The 21,521-nt window shown below is 51.5% G+C and overlaps 9 protein-coding genes across 9 annotated transcripts; 7 read left to right on the top strand and 2 right to left on the bottom strand.

Moving 5' to 3' along the window:
- Positions 1-22: 22 nt before the first annotated feature.
- Positions 23-1,089, bottom strand: Z517_07424 (uncharacterized protein; the record flags this gene model as incomplete). Its single annotated transcript, XM_013429161.1, has 2 exons — positions 23-154; positions 214-1,089. The coding sequence occupies 2 exons, from the start codon at positions 1,087-1,089 to the stop codon at positions 23-25; spliced, it is 1,008 nt and encodes a 335-aa protein (XP_013284615.1).
- An 806-nt stretch (positions 1,090-1,895) lies between these two features.
- Z517_07423 (uncharacterized protein) lies at positions 1,896-3,108 on the top strand (the record flags this gene model as incomplete). The annotated part of the gene is made up of 3 exons (XM_013429160.1): positions 1,896-2,340; positions 2,390-2,818; positions 2,873-3,108. 3 exons carry the CDS (start codon positions 1,896-1,898, stop codon positions 3,106-3,108), a joined length of 1,110 nt encoding a protein of 369 aa, XP_013284614.1.
- A 499-nt stretch (positions 3,109-3,607) lies between these two features.
- Positions 3,608-5,259, top strand: Z517_07422 (uncharacterized protein; the record flags this gene model as incomplete). Its single annotated transcript, XM_013429159.1, has 3 exons — positions 3,608-4,486; positions 4,556-4,751; positions 4,802-5,259. 3 exons carry the CDS (start codon positions 3,608-3,610, stop codon positions 5,257-5,259), a joined length of 1,533 nt encoding a protein of 510 aa, XP_013284613.1.
- Positions 5,260-5,646: 387 nt separating this feature from the next.
- Z517_07421 (uncharacterized protein) lies at positions 5,647-6,693 on the top strand (the record flags this gene model as incomplete). Its single annotated transcript, XM_013429158.1, has 3 exons — positions 5,647-5,971; positions 6,024-6,464; positions 6,515-6,693. 3 exons carry the CDS (start codon positions 5,647-5,649, stop codon positions 6,691-6,693), a joined length of 945 nt encoding a protein of 314 aa, XP_013284612.1.
- Positions 6,694-7,283: 590 nt separating this feature from the next.
- Positions 7,284-8,697, top strand: Z517_07420 (uncharacterized protein; the record flags this gene model as incomplete). Its single annotated transcript, XM_013429157.1, has 5 exons — positions 7,284-7,307; positions 7,417-7,915; positions 7,961-8,344; positions 8,392-8,550; positions 8,603-8,697. The coding sequence occupies 5 exons, from the start codon at positions 7,284-7,286 to the stop codon at positions 8,695-8,697; spliced, it is 1,161 nt and encodes a 386-aa protein (XP_013284611.1).
- An 87-nt stretch (positions 8,698-8,784) lies between these two features.
- Z517_07419 (DNA repair helicase rad15) lies at positions 8,785-11,238 on the bottom strand (the record flags this gene model as incomplete). Its single annotated transcript, XM_013429156.1, has 1 exon — positions 8,785-11,238. The coding sequence occupies one exon, from the start codon at positions 11,236-11,238 to the stop codon at positions 8,785-8,787; it is 2,454 nt and encodes an 817-aa protein (XP_013284610.1).
- A 461-nt stretch (positions 11,239-11,699) lies between these two features.
- On the top strand, positions 11,700-16,562 carry Z517_07418 (uncharacterized protein; the record flags this gene model as incomplete). The annotated part of the gene is made up of 2 exons (XM_013429155.1): positions 11,700-12,014; positions 12,069-16,562. 2 exons carry the CDS (start codon positions 11,700-11,702, stop codon positions 16,560-16,562), a joined length of 4,809 nt encoding a protein of 1,602 aa, XP_013284609.1.
- A 644-nt stretch (positions 16,563-17,206) lies between these two features.
- Z517_07417 (uncharacterized protein) lies at positions 17,207-18,385 on the top strand (the record flags this gene model as incomplete). The annotated part of the gene is made up of 1 exon (XM_013429154.1): positions 17,207-18,385. One exon carries the CDS (start codon positions 17,207-17,209, stop codon positions 18,383-18,385), a length of 1,179 nt encoding a protein of 392 aa, XP_013284608.1.
- A 1,337-nt stretch (positions 18,386-19,722) lies between these two features.
- Positions 19,723-21,304, top strand: Z517_07416 (uncharacterized protein; the record flags this gene model as incomplete). Its single annotated transcript, XM_013429153.1, has 2 exons — positions 19,723-20,142; positions 20,192-21,304. 2 exons carry the CDS (start codon positions 19,723-19,725, stop codon positions 21,302-21,304), a joined length of 1,533 nt encoding a protein of 510 aa, XP_013284607.1.
- Between the last annotated feature and the right edge of the window lie 217 nt (positions 21,305-21,521).

Genomic DNA, 21,521 nt, shown 5'->3' with positions numbered 1-21,521 from the left:
TCAGCGGACTGGAGGGTATCTTTCAAACACCATCTCCAAAGGCATAGTCGTTGGCCCACCGGGTGTCCCATGGACGAGACTTGTTGACAAATCTTAGATCTGTACCCAATCGAATCCTATTTTCCGGGTCATGGTTGATCGTTGAGGCATGGATCTACATTTTTGAAGTCAGTGAAAGGCAGGGGAACAAAACAAAAAGGGCATCTGTTTTACCGCATATGCGTTGTGAAACACGACATCACCAGCCTCGTATGCCGTCAACAGCCAGCGGCGATTCCACCGCTTCCCGAACTCGGCCGGACCATCGGCCAGCAGGCCTCCGCTCATCATGTTTTGGTTAAAGGCGCTCTTGGCCTCGTCGTCCGTCAACCCTGAAGCCTTCGCTTTGGTCGTAAAATCCCGTTCAATCTCGGCACCAAGAGTGTGTCCTTGTTCGAGGTATATCAAGCCGCCGCCCTGCCTGGAGACATCCCCCATGGGCACCCAAGCAGTGATTGCAGTGTCCTCGCCATATCTCAGGAAAATCTGATCGTAGTGTACTCCGATCGCTTTATTTCCCGGAGTGTTGTTCCGCAAGAGTGTCCTTCGGATCCCCAGCGTGTCATCGCCCCAGCCCGTAAGCTGCGCCACGTAATTCCGCAACGCTGGATGTTTGCAGAAATCCTCCTTGTACCAGTCCTCGGTGTGTGCTTGGAGAGCTAGATCGACAAACAACGCAGCCACTTCAGGATGCGGCCCCGTTGGGCGGCCATTGGAATCTGTGAAGCCAGCTCCAATCCCAGGGAAGTCGAGCTTGTCCTTGGTGTCGTCGAAGATGCCCTCAACAGGCTTGGTGCCAGGTTTGAGAACGCCGCACGGGGAAAGGAGCTTGAAATATTCCTCTCTCGCGGCGAGCACATCCTCTCGCGGCAACAGGCCTTTTACAAAGAGGTATCCGTCTGCGCGGAACCGTCTGCGAGCCTCCTCAATTGGAGTGTCCAGTGAAGTCGGCCGCAAATCGGCATACTGGTCGGAAGCTAAAGGTCCGTCATTGACGAAGAATTGCTCTCTGGACGTCAATTGCGACTCCGGGGATTCTGCGTGGGGCATTGTAACCAAAGTTGAAGCGATTATTTGAGCAGCTCAAACGGGTAGTGTTGACCAGGATTCTGCAAAGAGGTAAAATATCAAGGGATGGCTGGCACCAGCGAGTCAAGATATAAATCTTGACGCCGACACCAGTGCTGATTGATACCACCCGTCACTCGTGGTCAATTCCATATCGCCACCTTTGTCTCCGTGACATGCGTGATCGACATCGGAAACCTCCCAATTGGGGCGACGAAGGATGTCGAGGTTCAAGAAAGGAAATCCCCGCCCGACAAGTCTCCGAAGCGAGTTCTGGAGAGACAGGAAAAGGCAATAGATCCCGGGTCTAAATGGGCCGTGGACGTGTCATTGATGCCGATTCCCCACAGAAATCCTCCGCAAATGACCAACTTCTCCGGATTGTCTCCCTCGTCTTCCTCTCACATACAACTGACATGTCCTGTGATTTCTGTCGCAAGAAGCATATCAAATGTGCGATCATGTTTCCGTCCTTTGCGGCCCCGCACAAGTCAGTCCTATTGCTGACCTCTTTCAGGTGACAACCAGCACCCACGATGTGGGCGCTGCGTAAAGGCTGGTCAACAGTGCATCCGTAGGCCAACGCAGTATCGACGCATTTCCAAGCCACAAAAATTCGAGACACAGCAGGTTTGGGTGCCCATTCCTCCAAATGGTAAGTAGGGAGCGACAAGATCTCTGGGTGGATGCTAATATCTGCAGTTGATTTCGTAGATGAAACTCCGCTTTTAGGACATGGGAAAGCCACGAGCCACCCCTCGGAAGAGAGAGACATTCAACAGGGATCTATGCACGTGCCACAACTTGACCAGCTGTCGAATGAAGTGGTACTCACACTGAATGATCCAACGCCATTTCCGGCTGGACAAGCGCTGCGTCCTATACTGAGAACACGCAAGGACGACACACCCTTTTCCACCAAAGAATCTGCTGAGTTAATGAGATACTTCATCGACAATTGCGCTTGCTTCTTCGACTTCAGCGATGCCGACAGACATTTCGCGGACGAGGTCCCCCTCAGAGCTCGCCAGAATGCAACGTTGGCCAACGCGATGCTGGCCCTGGCTGCTCGGCATCGAAGTCGGACGGGCGAGTTTGAACATTTCGCAGCCGATCGATATTACAACGTGTGTCTTCAAACCATGATCCCAAAGCTCGGGGACAAGTCGGCGATCCAAGACGATGAGCTTCTTGCAGCCATAGTCATTCTACGACTATTGGAAGAGATGGATGGTTAGTGCGTTGCAGGCGTCTCGTTTCCACCTGACTGACTCTCGTACAGTACCAATCGTGGGATCAGACCCTCAGAAACACCTCTTCGGGACCCAGGCCCTTATCAACGCGTCTCAGGCTCGCCCTCAGCTATCAGCAACGGCATTGAGAAAGGCGTGCTATTGGGCGGCTTTTCGCCAGGAAATTTTCATGTCCATCACTACGCAAAGACCTTTCAACCTGATTCTGCCCGAGATGCAGCCGCCTTCGAGCCCTGCGGATGACTGGTCGTGGACGGTCCAGGCCACGTACCAATGTGGCAAAGTACAGGCCTTTGTCTTTGGCGAGGAATCTACAACGATGTCAAGGTATCTGCAATTAATGGAAGATATCGAGACATGGCAAAGAGATCGTCCAGCATCTTTTGACCCTGTATACCAAGGGCTGAACCGTCTGGAGCACGCTTTTCCAGATATTCGGATTCAGATGGATTGTCACGGTAAGTGTCATTGCGACGACCATCGTGGATCTCATTGTGACGATAATGTTGCAGTCATGGGTTGGCAATACATAACCATGGCACATCTGTTGCTCAGCGCACACCGTCCATTGCCCCGTGTTGGTCCATCCCATAGGCGAACAATGATGGACATGGAAGAGGTCGTCAAACGAGACGTCAGGACATTATGCGGAATAGCTCAGTCAAACCCACAAACCCCTCCGGCTAGCCTAGTGGCCTGTATGGCCGTAGCATTGTGCAAGTTCGCCTCTCCTAGCATTGGGTCCTAGACCTCTGACATCTCAACAGTCGGCGATCGCTTCGATTCCCAGCGGGAGCAGGTGCTTTTGAGAGATCTCCTGGTCCAAACAGAGCTTCGCACAGGGTGGCCAACTTCTATAGCACGGGAACAGCTCGAACGGACCTGGAATGAGGCGTGAACGACCCCGCACCCACCCGCATCACCCCATCTGGCCTACAGTTCTCATCTTGGGTAAGAGACTTTGGTCTCAATGTACGTTACTGGGATGTGCGTGAAGACCCTGTTGTTGAGCCCGGAGGCTAACCGTCTCGAAGTCGAATCCGGTTAGCGACTCCGAACGATCGGCCTTGACATGTCCGGAAGCGAGGGGCGGTCAAACTCCACATTGAAGGGTACCGTGAGAACTCTTGGACGCCGGTTTGTCCCAGGTGTATAAGAACTCTTCACTTGCTTGTCTTCACCTCGACAACTCCTCGAGACTAACAGTTTTTGTTCAGACGTACGAACTCACGCGCGCATCTTCGAGGATGTTATCAATCAAGCAAACCAAAGTCATCGAGCGTTCCCCCAGCTATGATGCTACCAGTCCCCGCCCTGCAAATCTGAGATATGTCTACCTCGTAACTGCTTTCGTATCCCTGGGAGCATTCCTCTTTGGTTATGACCAAGGTGTGATGGGAATTATAGTGGCTGATGACCGCTGGATCCATCTCATGAAGCCAGCCAATTCTTGGGTCACGGGTGCTGTCGTGTCCTTGTACGACGTGGGCTGCTTCATGGGGGCAATGAGCATCGGATATTTGGCGGACCAATGTGGTCGAGAACGAACCTTGTCGATTGCCAGCGTTGTGTTTGTCATTGGAGCCGTCATTCAGGCGGCGTCCTATGACGTCCCGACCATTACTGTTGGGCGTGTCATTCTTGGATATGGAGTTGGGGCCTGTGCGGCGGGGGTGCCCTTATATGTATCAGAGATCGCTCCGGCAGGGTTGAGGGGTCGAATCATTGGTATCGAACAGATGATCCTGTGCTTCGGTGAGCTTATCGCCTTCTGGCTCGACTATGGATTTGCATACCTGGACACACCTGACTGGTGGCGCATACCTTTGGCCATCCAGATCATCCCTGCTGTTGTTCTGGCTGTCGGATGCTGGTTCTGGGTTCCCCCAAGCCCCCGTTGGCTTGTGCAGCAAGACCGACACACCTGCGCGCGAGAGGTTCTCGCGAGGCTGCACGGAGATGAAGCCGCGGAAATTGAGATGCAGGAAATTGCCGAGAGAGTCGCATTTGAGAAGAGGGTTGCAGTTACCAGGTGGAAGGATATGTTCACTTGGCCCATTCTGCGTGTCACGCTCATTGGAACTGGCGTGCAGTTCTTCCAGCAGATAACGGGCACCAATTCTATCGTGAGACCACGACTCTTTTCCCCTAAAAGTTGCCACAACGAGAGAAAACTGACAATTTGAGCACTGCAGCTATACTATACCCCAAGCTTGTACGAGCGTGGCGGGATCAGCTCTGCCCATACACGCAACTTGGCGACAGGGGGGGTTGGGATTGTCTTGTTTGTTTTCGCATGGATCCCCATTTTTATCTTCGACAGGCTCGGACGGAAGACGTGGCTTCAAATCGGTGTGATCGGAATGATGGGTGCGATGATTGGGATCACAGGTAAGTCGCTCAAGCAATTCCAGCATGGCATGGGTCTGACGCGAACAAAGTCCTTCAGTGGCATGCAGAGAAATACCCGGGCGCGAGCGGCAATTATGCCATAGTCGTATTCCCGTACTTGTTCTATGTCTTTTTCAACATCAGCTGGGGCGTGGGGAGTTGGACATATGCCAGCGAGATCTGGCCGGTTGCGCTACGGGCCAAGGGCAACGCGTTGAGCACCATGAGCTTGTGGACGGGATGCTATATTGTCGCTCAGGCCAGTCCTCCAATTGGAGATGCCATCGGTTGGGGCTTGTATATCATCTACTCCGGGATTTGTGTGCTGGCATTCTTATTTGTCCGGTATGCCATGGTTGAAACGCGGGGGCGCACCTTGGAGGAAATGAGCCAACTTTTTGGGCTTGAAGATAAGTTCGCGGCTAGGAGGGGTATCGATTTAGCGGCAGCATCCGAGTCGAAGACTGGGAATATTGTGCATGAGCAGGTGGAGGAAGTGGGCAAGTGAGCCCAAGTCATAGGACGGCGAATGCAGCAGGGGTGGTGGACTGATTTCGAGTTGAGGTTGAATCAGAAAGATCGAGATCTCCCAAGGCTGAAAGAAATATCGATGACTGGATCTCCTGCGCATGACGTGGGGCCGTGAGGAGGATATTTTGCCCTTGCCCTTGACAGACAACTTTGGCCGAAGGTCGGGAAATTCTAACTCTCATGAGGAATCTGTTAGCATGGCGTTAGGAAGCAATTAAATCTCCTCCACGGCCATCGGAAAGCAGCATGACTTACCTTTCTTTCTCTTCAACCTAGATCATCCAGTACTGGAGTACCCTGTTGCTTGCTGAACAGCATGAACCTTCTTGTCAGTCTGGTTTCTCGAACATCACGCCTTGCAAACATGAGCAAACTCCGAACATTTTCAACCGCGAAGTCACTGCACGCACAGCCTGCATCTATACAGGCCACGCTGACCGAGAGATCTCAGGGCAAACTTAGCGAACAGAACCTCGAGAGGGCAGTCCGACAAGTCCATCATGACGGCCTTGTAATTGTCCAAAATGCTATTGACACTGGTGTTCTCCGCAAGTTGAACGAGAAGATGGTCAAGGATGCATTCGAGTTGCGGTCGAGGGGCGAGCATAGTCCCTTCAATTACAACAAAGGGAATCTGCAACAGGATGCGCCTCCTGTGAAGGAATACTTCCATCCGGAAATATTTCTGAGTAAGTGGTGAGCCCGAACCCAGTGATTGCTGGCTGATATGCGATATGTTAGATCCAATTGCCACCCAGACAACATCGGCCGTGCTTGGGCCCCGTCCCAATTTGACCTTCTGCTCTGGGAATTCAGCCATGCCCTCCACACCAGACTCTCCTGCCGAGAGACAACCTGTCCACTCAGACGCAGATTTCGCACACCCTGACCATCCCTTCGCGCTGGTGGTCAACGTGCCGCTGATTGATATGAATCCTGAGAACGGGTCGACTGAAGTTTGGCTGGGCACACATGAAGCTTTCGGGATTGAGGCGCAGGAAGGGGCACACGGCGAGCGGGCATCGGGAAGAATTCGTTCTCCGTTGCTGGCAGCAAGGTCGAAAACAAACCCACCCATTCAGCCGTCCGTTCCCAGCGGTAGCATCATCATCCGTGATCTGAGACTCTGGCATGCTGGCATGCCAAACACGACTTCAGACGTGAGAATCATGTTAGCGATGAGTATGTCACGTTTCTTTCCCTTACAGGCCCCTTCCACTAATCAATAGCAGTCCATTTTGCCCCTTGGTATCGCAATCAGATGAGGCTGGAGCTTGCTGAAGAATTACGACCACTGGTGGAGAGTGTGCGCGACCTTGACATCAAGACGGACTTTGTGGGCGAAGACGAGGCGTTGAGAAGATACCTGAACAGAGGATTCGGGAACAGCTACGACTTCGGGCAGAGTTAGACGGAGACGGCTGTGTATGCTAGAGGTCTGCGTAAACTTGATGCATCGGTTAGCAATCTTGTGGAATCAGATGAATGTAGCATGCGCGGAAGGTGGTAATTGCGCTGATCCGGGGAATCCGTCGCTGCCGTGACAAATGCTGGATCGCATTGGGGACGGCCTTGTAGAGGACGGCTCATCCAGACTAGGATGACTGTGGTATTATTATGGCCGCGTTTCGTGAGATCCTACGAGATCTCCAGGTGTCTGAGTTCGAGGGCCGCAGGCGAATCGCATGGACACCAGTGGCCGGGTGGGTTCCCAATGGCTTGGCCCCGCAGTCCCGAAGGACAGATTAGTTTGTGCTCTCCTGCAAGTATCTTGATCAACCTCAACGCACCCTCGATTAGTCGCTCGTTGTAAGTGGAATGAATTGATTGATTAGGCAAGGAAATCTATCTAGCGCGTTTTACAGTTTTGTTGTGTGCCGCGGTGGAAATTATTCGGCTAACCTTCCCAATAGGGTTAGGGCAACACTCGTGAACAAGAAAACATGGCCAAGATAGCAAGCAAAACATGTAAGTGGTCCATCCATACCCTGTCGTGTGCTCATGGCTGATTTGACACAAAGCATGGTGAGCCCTAGTACTCCTCGACCTGCGTTGGAGACTCATGAACCTGGAGTAGTAGAACATGCAGACTTCGGAAGCTGAAATGTAAGAAGGCACTCACGTCGACCGCTAGTATCTTACAGTGGTGAAAGGCGACGAAAAGCTGCCGACGTGTTCTCGGTGCGAAAGAAGCGGGCGTTGGTGTGACCGCACAGCGCCTTTAAAGATCCAACCCCAGAAGAATGTTGGCAGACGAACGAAAGGCGCAAAGGGTACCATCGAGCAATTCGACGAGCCTCGTGTGAGTCTGCAGGACGAGGAGATCGCCCACTACTTCGCACACTACCTGAAGACACTGGCTCCGTGGTATGACCTGGACGACCTTGACCAGGCCTTCAAAAGTATCGTGGGCAGCAGAGCTCAGCAGAGCTCCTTGCTGCTCAGCGCCATCATTGCATTTGCAGCTATACATAAGAGTCGGACGTCTCACGATGTGCCCAAGTTGCTGCCAGAAAAACATCATGCTCACTGCTTGCGTCTTTTGATCGGACTCACCGAAACAGCCCCAGCAATCAAGGACGGGACAGCCTTGGCTGCAACGTGTCTGCTGCGATCGTTTGAAATTCTTGCAGGTAAGCACAGGAGTTTCCAAGCTGATATTGGCTAATCGGCGTCAGAGGAGGAGGATCCTAATCGCCATCTTTTTGGGGCATTCTCATTAATACCGTCTCTGTCTTGTAGCCTGCCAGAAGAACCGCTGCTCAGGGCCGGTTTGTGGAATTATCTCCGCGAAGATATCACCTTCTCGCTCATCAACCGCTGTCCCTTAAAAATCGAGGTTGGAGCAATAGACATCGAACTGCATCGCGATGACAACTATGCAAATCAAATCACGATCCTCTTGGCCCGTGTCATCAACGCCGTTTTCGCGGGAGGTTCAGACCTTCTCGTCGGCTTACAATCAGCCGTCAGTGCTTGGAATTCGTCTATACCATTCAAGCCTTACCATGAGTCCCACCAAGACGTATTTCCCAAAATCCAGATGGTCGAGGATTGTCACGGTGAGCTGATACACTGTGGATTTTGTTCCAGACCTGACCAGATTTAGTCGCTGCAAGGCAATATTGGCATGTCGCGCAGATCCTCCTTGGTCTAAACACCGGTAATACAGGGGACTTTGAAGCACACGCCCGCACCATATGTGGGATGGCCTTTTCTGCTAACAGTGACCCTGTCGTTGTAAATTCATATGGTCCAATCTGTTATAGTGAGTCTTCTGATGAGTTTGGAATCATTGAACTGATTTTGTGTCACTCCAGGCGCACAATGGTTGTCGAGAGACGACGCTCGACGGGAATTGGTCAACCGCCTTCGGATAGCCAAAAGAGGACCGGTTGGCCCGTTCAACACATAATCAAGAAGCTGAACCGGAGCTGGGCTGGAGAGGTAGGGGAATGACTCTGTTGATCCGATGTGGAAACCAGGCATTATGTCGGTTGCTTCATTCCACGACCATTGCTTCCGCCATAAGCAATTCCTCATCAGCGATAACCTCGTCGAAGTCATCGACACCACCAACATGACCATTGGTACCGTTCTGCGCTGGGGCCCCATTCGCTTCGCTGCACATATAATCGTGCATTGTTGCATCTTCTCTGCCCATGTCACCTTCGCCTCGCTTCGCCTGTTGCTCTTTCTGGAAATTTTCCAGGTCCTTCAGGTCCCAGCTATCTTTACCTTTAGTTGAGCCGTCAGGCAATTTCTGCCCGGGTCCCAGAGGCTGAGCTATGCTCCTTAGGAACTTCTTTGCCATGCCCACGGCGGCATCAGTGCTCAATCCGGTTTGAGCATCGGTAATCTCTTCCGCGATCCATCTAGGTAGTTGGGTACGTTTCTTCTGAAACCTACGGTCGGCCAAAACCATGATCCCATAGTCATCCTTCCCCCTCAAGACTCGCCCCAAGCACTGGGCTGCGTGCCGCATTGCGTCGAAAGACAGAAAGTCTTGTTCCTTAATTCTGTAATTCTCTCGCAGGAACTCCAGACGCGCTTTCAAGATCCTCGACTCCGTGTACTGGAAAGGTGCGCCCATACACAGCACAGTACGTCCATAGTGATGATCGAAGTCGATACCTTCAGACACTTTGCCCCGAGCGACGCAGAGCAAGATCGCGCCTTTGCCATTTTCACATGCAGTGCGGTAAGTCTCCAATGCCAGACTAGTCTCCTGTGCGTCCGGTGTTTCCACCAGAATGAGCTTGTAAGTCCAGATTTGATCCAGGATACCCATCCCCTGCCACATACTGATGATCATTTCCATGTAGAGATAAGAAGGGAAAAAGACAACGATTCCGTCGGGGGTGATTTTTGCAAATTCGTACAATAAAGCGCCGTAGTTCCGTACCACACCTGGATCCGACCGAGATTGGAAGCCGGATGTTATAGACTGTTGATCAGAGCCACGGGTGACGATCATTGGCAAGAAGGATCGCCTTGCAAGTGACATTGGGTAGGACTCCTGCGTCACGGTGCTGAAGTTGAGCATTCTCGGATACATCTCTAAGGGCGAAATAGTTCCAGAAGTAATGATGACAGAGGAAAACCGTTCGAAGACAGGCTTGATCGCGATTGATGCATCAAGGCATGCGAAGTGTAAAATGGGGTTTGGGACTGTCGCTTGCTCGGTCTCAAAGGGCTCCAGAATCAAGAGAAATCCGGTTTCGTAGGTTGCAACAAGAGTGGCAAAGGTCGCTACTTCTTGTAACGGCTGGTAGTCTTCGATGTTGGTCAATTCCAACGTGCGGACAAGGGATGTTAGTCGTTCGGCACAGAACCGCAATGGCTTGCGCTCGATGAAGGTCAGCTCTTTGAGATGTGCGAGGAATGAGGGAGCAGTTTCCTGAATGACGTATAACACTTTCATTCGGGTCTTCAGATACTCGATAAAGCGTTTGAGAAATGCCACGAAATGCTCTGCTCGACGGATATTGCCAGGAACTGCTTCCTTCAAAAGATCGTCGGGTAAGGTGGGGTTCGCCATGAAGGCATCCTCGGCTCGTGCTTCATCTGCCTCTCTCAAGCCTTCCACGAGCTTCTGATATTCATTTTGAAGCTTTTCCTCGTCGGAAGCCTTCATCTCCTCGATCTTCCGTTCCAAGTTGTTCGCTCCCCGAGTCGCTTTTCTTAGAGAGTCTTCGGTCAAATCAATGGACAATGACTCGATGCAGACGTTGTCGATATTGTGGGCTTCATCGAAGACGACTATACAATCCTTGGACAGTTCTTTTGAGACACGTTCCGCAATCTTGGGGTCGAGCAGGTAATGGTAGGAATAGATGATGACGTTGCAGAAGGGCATCATACGCCGTGCTGAGAAGTAGGGACACTGCTTATGATCTTCACCATACCTTATCAGTTCATCCAGTGTGAACACCCCTGGAGGAACCAGGTTGTGTGGTTCGAGGAGATCCAGATTATCATGATAGACGCAGATCTCGACATCCTCTCCTCGCTCTCTTTTCTCTCTTACAAAGCCGGCTGTGAGACTCCGACATCTTGCATCGACGACAGCACCGCTCTTCTCCCGCTTGACGGAAGGATGTAGGCATAGATTCTTTCTGCTGGTCAGGCCTAAACCGCGAAAGTCCTCGACAAAACCGAGTTCCTTGGCCCGATATTTCATAAGAGCTCTCAACTCAGCTAGAGCCTTCTCGATTTCCGACATGGTACGGGAGCAATAGATAAGCTTGCGATGTTCGGGATAGTGTTGCTGGTATGCCACAATAAGGGACAATAGGGAGACGGTCTTGCCAGTTCCTGAAGGCATTTCCAGAACACAGTGACCTCCCGCATCGAGGGTCCTTTTGAGATCGCACATGTACGCATATTGTTCTGGATAGATTCGAGGGTAGGGGAAGAGAACAGGCAGATCGCTATCAGCTGTTAGACACGCCATATCAAGGGAAGATAGAGGTGACGATACTCGATGAAGAATTTCATGTTGAGACCATGACCTGGACTGGCCACCACCTTTTGGCGTCCGTTTCGGCTGAGAGATTCTGTTGCGCGATCAATTCAATAGCGACATGTCATGAGCTCGATACCCTCAGAGCAAGCTGAGTTGAGCAGGTGAGCAACAGGCGAGCAACAGGTGCGGCGATGGTTGAGATTTAGATCTACTTGTCTAGTAAGGCTGCAGGTTCACCACTGTTTGATGTGGGCACGCGTCGCAGGCACAGCCAGGCGGCAAGCAAATGTCCCGGCTGGGCGATCTCATGAGCGACGTCATTATCAATCTTCGAATTCGGAAACTTTTTGTCACCTTTCCCACCCCACGAGGCTGCCTGCAAGTCTACGGATAATCGTGTGCTTCATCCCCTCAAACACCACAAGTCCCAGGAGGACGACCACGGCGGCATGAGCAAGAATTTCAAGTCACAGGCCTCCGCCTCGAGTGCTCGTGCCGCTTCTGCTGCCTTTGGGTCGTCCTCGACCCCGGCCTTCGGCTTCGGCGCTTCACCACAGCCATTCCAGACTGCGCCTTCTTCGCTATCTTACATTGCCGAACAACCAGATCTCAGCATTGTCTCCAACCCGAATCTGGTTGTGTGCCTCCGAAATCTTGGCAAAAAGGACAGCACTACAAAGACGAAAGCCCTTGAGGAGTTACAGGACTATGTAAACTCGTTGACCTCGAGTAACAGCATTGATTCTGGCCTCCCGGAAGCATGGGTAGGTCTTTTCGTTTCATACTTTTGACCGGGAACTGAGTCGCTGTCTGCAAAGGTCACCCTATATCCACGTACTTCCATCGACAATGCACGCAGAGTACGCCAACTTGCACATGCCCTGCAAGGCTCGATTACTGCTCTCACCGGCAAACGAATCGCACCTCATCTACCAAAGGTGATAGGGGCATGGCTTTCTGGCTGCTATGATAATGACAGGTTGGTGGCACGAACTGCCCAGGAATCGGTGGCGGCTGTTTTTGCGACAGAGGATAAGAGACGGGCTCTATGGAAAGTGTACAGGAATGCCCTTTTACAGTACGCCAACGATGCCATCTTGGTCCAGACACCCCAAACCTTGAGTGATGAACGGTCGACCACGCCAGATGATTCGGAAGCAAAGTTTGTTCGAGTTGCTGGAAATGCCATGCAGATGCTCAGCCAAACTATCAAGGTCAACTTCGTCCCAGAGTCGGACACCAGCAAGCCTGAAATTCCCGAGAGTCTCGGGAAGATTGTGGTAGACAAACGACTTTGGGAATATTCGTCGCACGAGGATCCCAATCTTCGAAGAGCAGTTTGTGGCCTCGCCAGCATCTGCGCGGATGTGATCTCTGAGCAATTGGACTGGAAAGTCCTGAGTGCTTGCTTCATTGGCAAAGCCTTGCACCGCAGCCAGCTGGGATCATCCCATCAACTGTTAGAAGCGCTTCTGACTCTTACCTCAGTTCGGCCAGAGGTGTGGACCAAGGACTACTCATCGAAAACAACGGTGTCGAAGAGAATTTCTCAATACCTGCGGAAAGGCTCACAACGAGGTCCGGCGGACTTCTGGGTTGACATTGCGTCGCTCCTCAGGAAAATTCCACTTCAGGCTTGGAGCGCGGTTTCCACTAATGGGAGTGTCCCCGTCAATGATGCTACGACATTGCTTGAGTCGTTACGAATGGGAATAACTAGCAGTGAAGAACCACGCCAAAACCTTGAAACTGCTTGGCCCTCTTATGTTGATATCTCCTTCTGGACAACCCGCCTGTTAGGAGATGACGAGTCTAGAGCCTTACTACTGGAACAAAATGTCCTGCCTTTGCTCTACCAATATATTGTTCAAGATCCTAAGCAAACTGCGTGGGATATTCCCAGAACTTTCAACGTCAAGATTACGGCTTCTATCCTCGTCCAACTCATTCGATGCGACTGCCAACTCTTGTTCAAGAAGGCATGGGACCATTGCTGTGAGCAACTCACTACCAGCATGAAGCTATCTCTGCCTGGAGGCTCGAAAGACTTCGCACAGTCACAGGACAACGTGATCGCGCAGGCCCAACGCATGTTCCGCCTCAAGCCCCTTGTTGTCGGGGACAAATCTCTGTCCCCATCTGGCCTGGCGTATGTGGTGGACCTCTTTCAGGAGTCAGATAACTCTCTACTGAATGCTGCTTTGCAACTCTTGAAAGCACGAAATGGCAAACCATACGGAGCAGCCGCTGTTCTCGAAGCAGTCACATCCCCAATGGAAACAATAACGTCAAATTCGCTTGGAGAGTTCCTTGGCTCACATGCTGTCGACCTCCTCACAAGCCCGTCTGCCGAGTACTTGTCCTTGATCCTGCTGCATTTCCATCGGAATCTGAAGCAAGCATTCACGAAGTTGATGAGCGCGCAAACGGATGCCAGCATTAAAGCGCTTGCACGACTTCTAAGTCAATCTTCTGAGGATGATCTCGTTCAAGTTCCTGAAATCGAGCCTTTCGTCATACACCAGATATCGTCACGACTCGAGAATGGCTTTGCACAAGATATTGTAAGAAGTGTACTAATGAATTCCAAACTCGTTCCATCCAGTTTGCACAAGAATTGCTGCCAGACGATTTTGGCCCAATTGTCACCCGACGCCGATCCGGTGTCACAGCTCGCACTTCTTCGGTTCCTGCTCAATATATTCAGCGATCAGCGGTCGACTCATTCTCTTTTCGTCACCGGTATAGAAAGCGTTATCGTCACGAAGCTACTCGTTCTCTCTGATTCTGACAACGCGGAAATAGCAGACCTAGCGACCTCGCTCATAACAAAAGTCAAAACATTGCCTACAGGAGCATCGTCTACGGTAGCTTCTTCCGCTGCTGTCATAGCAGACCAACTATCTGGGAAGGGTATCCCTCTTTCCATCCTCTTGCTCATTGATCTCGCGAAAGACACCCTCAAAGCTGCACAACCGCACGAACATAGCGTGATTGCCACCCTCTTCCCGTCTTCCGGTCAGTGGAGTGCTGCTCTCGAAGGTCATATGCACAATCCACCACCTCTTCCACTCTCAATCACAACCCCTCTTCACGGACTAGTTTTCATGATTCAGCCTGCGGAAGCTGTCACGCACAAGAAGCCATTCGAAGACCCCGACCAATTCTCTTTGTTATTTCGGCTTGTTCTCTATGTGACAAAGATACTACTCGACACCGAATTGATGACCCACCAATCAGAGGAGCAACTCCAAACGCTGTGCACTTATTATCCCCTAGCTCTACAATTCGTCAATCAGAAGTTGACATTTGAGGCTGCAAGTGATCTCTGGCAAAATACGACCGACGACATCACGGAAGAGGCGGTCGAATTACTTGCACAAGGTAATTCTATGATTCAGAAGTGGGTTCAAGACGATAGGATGCTTAAAATATGGACTGAGGAGGTCCGTTCCATAAAGCTCTTAGACCCGCGGGCTTTCTATTACAGCTTGACCTTCACCGATGTCGTATCGCGTTACATTGACGAACACGGCCTTGCATCGATAACGTCCATGCTCAAAGAGGAAATGAAGGACATGTACCGACTAGAAGAGGTTGCGCGGTCAGCTAGTCTGATTTGCACCTTTCGGGACCATCTTATCAACTCACAAGAAGGCCGTAAACTACTCAATGAGCTGGTTGCCACCGGAACCGACTTAACCCCCTCTGATACAGGCGGCAAGGGTTTACAGGCACTCATTTTGCTAGACCTTCTCCTAGATGGACAATCTGGACCGCTAGAGACAATTCCTAATCAGCGGCAGATCTTCTTGATGCAAACACTTGAACGTGTAGCGGGCGACGCTTCCGCTGGACTGGCTTGTCAAACAATGGCCATGAAACTTCTCGAGCCAATTGTTGCAGCCACCAAAGATATCTATGGCGAGCACTGGGAACGCGTTCTGCAAAGCCTGGGTGCCTTGTGGCGAACTGGCAGTGACTTGAACAACGATCTCGCTCTGCTGCATGCATCACTGCGGGTATATGGACGTTTAAGAGATCTAACCACTGCTGAGGATGCGAACGAAGACTTGGTTGAAGCCTGGAAAGTCTCACACCCGGCTCTAGAAGATGGACTGTTGCATTGTTTAAACAGCTTCAATAAACCAAGCAATGAGGTCAACCAGCCGCGTCAGATTACAGCTGAACTACTTCGAAGGCAACTTTCACAGGTCAATGTGCGGCCTGATGCACATCTATACGAGCTCGTGTCGTCCCCAGAGGCTCCAGTCCGAAGAGCTGCGTATGACCTTCTGCACCGGTCCATCCCCTACGAACAGCAACAAATTTCACTAGATATTGCCCTCGAATCAAAAGTTTTTCACCTCCCATCGGAACTCTTGAGTGTGCTATTAGATACGCCACGAACGCCGAGCCCAGGAGTCGCAGCCTCGCTTCAGAGTTATTTGCTTTCGTGGCACTTACTCTTTGATCACTTTCCAAGGGCGTCGTACAAGCTCCGGGCGTACTACAGTACAGATATCAAGGAAAATGCCACACTCGGAGGCCTTCTAGATTTACTTTGCGATCTGTGCCGGATCACGAGCAGCCGCCCACTTGATGCTTCGAAAATCGACATCAGATCCTTTGAACTTGATAGGGACGAAACAGATGAACAAGAGCAACAGCACCTGGCTGTGCACCTCTACTACTGCTGTCTGTTATACCTTCCTGGACTCACGCGAAGCTGGTTCATTGAGCAAAAGAACCGAATCAAGTCGCCGTTGGAGAGTTGGACTCAGAGGTATTTCGCTCCAGCCCTGATATCAGCGGCGGCAGCAGCGGTCATCGATTGGATACAAAGCCAATCACAAGAGGAGACGGACGCCCCGATGACGGTCAAGACATCACTCAGTGGCTCTGAAGTGGTGGCGTCGATTGCCATAGATCCTGAATCACCGCCCATATCTTTGGCGATTTCTCTGCCTAAATCATATCCTCTGGACTCTCCGGCCGTGTCTTCCCGAACCCGAGTAGGTGTTTCGGAGAAGAACTGGCAGTCGTGGTTACGGACTTTTCAGATTATCATCTTCAGCACCGGCAGCATTATCGAAGGTCTCATTGCCTTCCGACGCAATGTTCAGGGTGCGCTGAAGGGCCAGAGTGAGTGTGCCATCTGCTACTCCATCATCGGCACAGATATGCAAACCCCGAACAAACGCTGTGGAACCTGTCGCAACACGTTTCATGGAGCCTGTCTCTTCCGATGGTTCAAAAGTTCCAATAGCTCGAGTTGTCCTCTGTGTCGAAACAATTTCAACTACGCCTAAATGGCAGATATAGGGGATGTTGTCAGCACAAAGAGCAGCATGCAGACATTGGTGACTTGGTATCTTGACTACATGAGGTCCACGGCATTTCTCATGTGCCAACCTTTCTTGCCCAACCTTCATGGCTTTACTTGTACAATTGCACGACTTCTACCTCTAGATGGCATGGAGCTTTCACCCACCATGTCTTGTGTAGCTCACCTTCCACCACACAAGCTTCGTGCAAAGGTCTGAACTGGAGCCCCTGTTAGGTGGTTAACGTGAGGATGGACGAGATTCCAAAAGCTTCCTCTCGTCTTGAGTTGAGTCAATGAACTTGTATACCTAAAGAAACGATTCCTTTGTAAAAACTTTGGTCAGGCTTACCACAAGCACTGACATACCATAAAGTAACCGGCTGCAAGTGCCATTCTTTGGCCTCTGTGCCTCTATAGCTTTTCAATTACCAAGAACCATCGTAGCATTCAAATTCCCGAGTTGAGTTGAAGAAATCGGCAAAACTACCAGTTACGGTGTGTCTACATAAAACCGCGCATTCTCTCAGATTGTTTTGCCTGTAGTTTTTTCGGCGCATTAGTACATGTTGAATGCCTGACAGCTTATTTCCTCGGCAGGTACAAGTTACTCTCTTCTAAGTTACAATTATGTCCGCGCCGGCTATCCCAAACCTCAACTCTCTTCGCAGAGGGGGTCAACGTGGCCGGGGGAGGGGTCGAGCAGATCACCACACACAGGCGGGTGTCGGGCAAGGATCAGGTCGCAACCAAATTCATCACGATGAGATTGTGCAAAACACGGATACCGACGCTGCGACCTCTCGACAAAGCGCCGTAGATGCTGGTTACCTCGAAGACCCATTCTCTGCGCTACTGCACACTGGGGGTCCTGTCTCAAGACGATTGCCACTCATGAATAGAGGTAGGTCTCTAGCTGTGAACATGGTCCATGTCCTCAATTTACCGGCTGCAGGAACTTATGTCAGGACGACGAGCATTGACCGCATCGTCGACACTTTCCTATCTTCGGCAGGAGAGGGGCGCAAGCAGATCATCTCCTTAGGAGCCGGCAGTGACACCCGATATTTTCGCTTGAGGCAGAAACGCCGGAAAGGTGACGTGGTCTACCACGAACTCGACTTCGAAGCCAACACAAGGCGAAAGATCATCCAACTGCGCAGCCCAAGCTTCGAAGCCGCGGCCAAGCAATTGGCTGAGGTGGATACGCAAGGAGCAGACGTGCAGGTTTCCCACGACGCGGCTGCGTTGGTCTCCTCTGACTACCTCGTCCATCCTCAGGACCTCCGATATCTCCCACAGAAGGAAGGATTGCTAACTGGCATGGACATCACTCTTCCCACCTTGATAATTTCAGAATGCTGTCTCGTCTACTTGCCACCTGAGGGTGCCGACGCGGTACTGAATTACTTCTCAAAGCTATTTCCGGAAACGACACCTCTAGCCATCGCTATCTATGAGCCTATCCGTCCACATGACCCGTTCGGTAAGACCATGGTAAGCAATCTGATGGGTCGAGGGATACAACTGCAGACTCTGGAGAAGTATGCTGGTCTGGAGGAGCAGAGAAGACGGCTGAGAACATTTGGGTATGGGGAAGGCTCTGGCGGAGGTGCACAGGCCGCGGACATAGACTTCATTTGGCAAAGATGGATAACACCGGAGGAAAAGGAACGCGTTGAAGGCTTGGAGTGGATGGATGAGGTGGAGGAATTCGTCCTTCTTGCCAAACACTATTGCATCTGCTGGGGTTGGAAAGCGTTTGAAGAGGAGTCCCCTTGGAAGGATTTACCCGGGCCGACGTCTTAAGTAGATGTGTTGATCACATTTCTGCTCGAGATCACTCGATTCTATGAAGTACTGATGTCATTGAATCCATAACGAATACCCAAAGCAGAGCATTTAGTCGTATGTACTCAATATACCTTGGTGTAGAGTTTCCAATTGTTGGGGCGCAAACAAGTGTCTATCACGTGCACCTCCACTTCCAAACTGCGGCCTTGGCACTTGCCTGCGCTCCTCATCAACTTACCATCCCCAATCTGAGATCGACATACCGCGATAGCGCTCATTCCACTGATGGATAGCCCTCAGGCCCTCGAAAACTACACACATATGAGACTCACTCCACAGACGCTCACTCGCGTCTGCAAGTGGCTGGAACGACTAGCCGTGGCGTAACTCGCTCCAATTTTAATCCCCGCCCCAGCAACAATCAACCAAAACAATCAGTGTTTCTGTGCCAGGAAACTTATCAACCCTGTGGGTCAACGAATTTCTGTACCTACTTGTTAGGTAGAACAAGCAGCAAAGTCAAACGGTGCCTAGGTCACTAGTTGCAACAGTTGTTTCCAACGAAGTTCCTACAACAAGTGATGCAAGATTCCCGCGACTGTTCTCGCCCCCTGAGCAAGGACTTTACTCCTCGAATCTAGACCGAGGAAAAGAGTGTCCAATAATGACTGCAGGAATCAACGAAATTGCCAGCCAACATTCCAGACAAAACGAAGTCGCATCGCACAGCAACAACCCTGTAGGCGAAATGTGCCTCTGGTTGATTTCCCCATGACGATTCGATAAGACAGATCACTCCCAGGCATTCACCTCGAGTCGGAGGATTTCTGATTCGTGCCGTGAGATTGACAATGCTCCTAAGTGGACTGGGGGAAACGCGATGTGAGGGTTGGCGCCCTGACCTTTCCCCATTCACAAAACAAACAGTCTAAATGTGGGCCTACTCCAAACTATCTGGGCCTGTCCTGTGGGCCAGCAATGCGCCAGCCTTGCATGGCTTCAGAGTGGCTCTGCCCCGGGCCAGGCCAGCGTCACGGGCAATTTGCCTTTCTGGAGCTTGATCTACATCTCATTTGCCGCATCGACATAGCTTGGACTTCTTTCTCATTGTCTACTTGTATTGTATCCTTCTTTTTGCTTTTGTGTCTGCGCTCGTCGTCGTTGGGGTCGTTGTTCGTCGTCTTTCGCTATCGCGCGCTCTGCGAGCACCCACGTTCCTTACCAAAATAACTGACCCCTAGTCACTCATTTACGAGTCCTTATCGGCGCTGGCGAAAGCTCTCGAGGTGTCGCAAGGCGATGCTCATGCGTGAATAATTATAGCAGACGATCTCGCTGAACGCGAACCAACCATGCGCAAACGGACAATTACCTCGAGCGCAAGCGCTCTACTATTTCTCATCGCTTCTCTCGTCAGCGCGAAACACAACGGAGTTCACGAACACCTCGAAGCCCTTCACAAACGGCATCGCGCAACTCGCGAGCTAGCCGCCAGGTCAACAGCTGAGGATGGAGAACAAGGGGTGGAAGTAAGATCAATTCCGGAGAGTGCAACATCTGCGATCAGTTTGGAGAAGCGACAGGCGCAATGTGCTTTTCCCACGGACGCTGGTTTGGTCCCAGTTACTCCAGGGAATAAGAATGGCGGATGGGCTATGAGCCCGGACCAGCCCTGCACCCCAGGAAGCTACTGCCCTTACGCTTGTCCTGCAGGTCAAGTGTCGGTGCAATGGGATCCGAGCGCGACATCTTACTCATACCCCAAGTCAATGGTTAGTTGCTCCTTCTGGGATGAGAGCGAATTGTGCTGACCGGACTCAGAATGGTGGCTTGTACTGCGATCAGAACGGCAACATACAGAAACCATTTCCCAACAAACCCTACTGTCAGGCCACTAGTTCCAACATCGGCGTCCAGAACAATGCAGGTGGCGTCGTAGCATTCTGCCAGACTGTGCTTCCTGGAAATGAAGCTATGCTGATTCCCACCTCCGTCACCGACTATGCAACACTCGCCGTACCCGATCCCAGCTACTGGTGTGAAACTGCAGCGCATTATTATATCAACCCGCCTGGTATCAGCACAGATCAAGCTTGCGTATGGGGTACCAATAATGATCCCTGGGGCAATTGGTCTCCGTACGTCGCCGGAGCCAACGCGGATTCCTCAGGGAACACATTCATCAAGCTCGGGTGGAATCCCATCTACCTTGAACCAACTACACCTTTCCGCAACCAAATGCCAGATTGGGGTGTCAAAATCGATTGCCCCAATGGCGGATGCACAGGTCTACCGTGCGAAATCGATCCGACTCAAAACAAGGTCAATGGAATGGTTGGTTCCTCAAGCACGGGAGCAGGAGGTGGTGCCTTTTGCGTGGTGACAGTTGCGAAGGGCTCTACCGCCAACTTTGTAGTCTTCAATGCGGGAGGTGACACCAGTGGCAGTAACAGCCATGGAGGCTCGGGCTGGTCAGCTACTACTTCGGGTGGCAACAATGCCGGACAATTCTTCCAAACTACTAGCTCCTGGCAATCACCGACAGATTTCCAATCGTCCTCATCTAGCGAAGCATCGACCTCTTCAATCGCATCTTCTACAGGCTCCTGGACTTCCCAATCGGTTGTAACGACAAGCTCTGCTCCTACGGCATCGGCTTCGACCGGACATAGCACAACCATCGGCGGCTCCTATGGACTGCCCACTCACTCTCCGTATTACTCGTTGTTCAACCACACCACCTACGCGGCTCCCACAGAAGGAGCTACTGGAGGAGCCATCGAAACCACCGTTGAAGCTACGGCAATCCCTTCAGGTCCAGCCTCGTCAACCGTCGCTCCCATCTTGCCTGCCACTGGTGGCTCCTCGACGATCAAACTCTCTCTTGCTAGCCTCTTTTCGGCCTTAGCAGTATACGCAGCCGTCATAGTATGACACCCACGCGCTCTCCAACTTTCTGTGGTTTGATCTCGCAAGGGCAAGAGAGCTCCGGGTCATTCTATGGAACCTGAACACTAGTGCAGCTGGTCTTGCAGACCTGATTCCGACCATCGACTCGGCTGGACGATCTGACCACATCTCTTCACTTCTTCCTGGAAATTTTCGACTGAAACTTTGCTGCTTTTTTGCAAGGAGAACATATTTTCATGTC

This window comes from Fonsecaea pedrosoi, assembly GCF_000835455.1.
Source record: "Fonsecaea pedrosoi CBS 271.37 unplaced genomic scaffold supercont1.4, whole genome shotgun sequence".
In the NCBI taxonomy this organism is placed as follows: Eukaryota; Fungi; Ascomycota; class Eurotiomycetes; order Chaetothyriales; family Herpotrichiellaceae; genus Fonsecaea; species Fonsecaea pedrosoi.
This window is presented reverse-complemented; position numbering and strand designations above follow the sequence as displayed.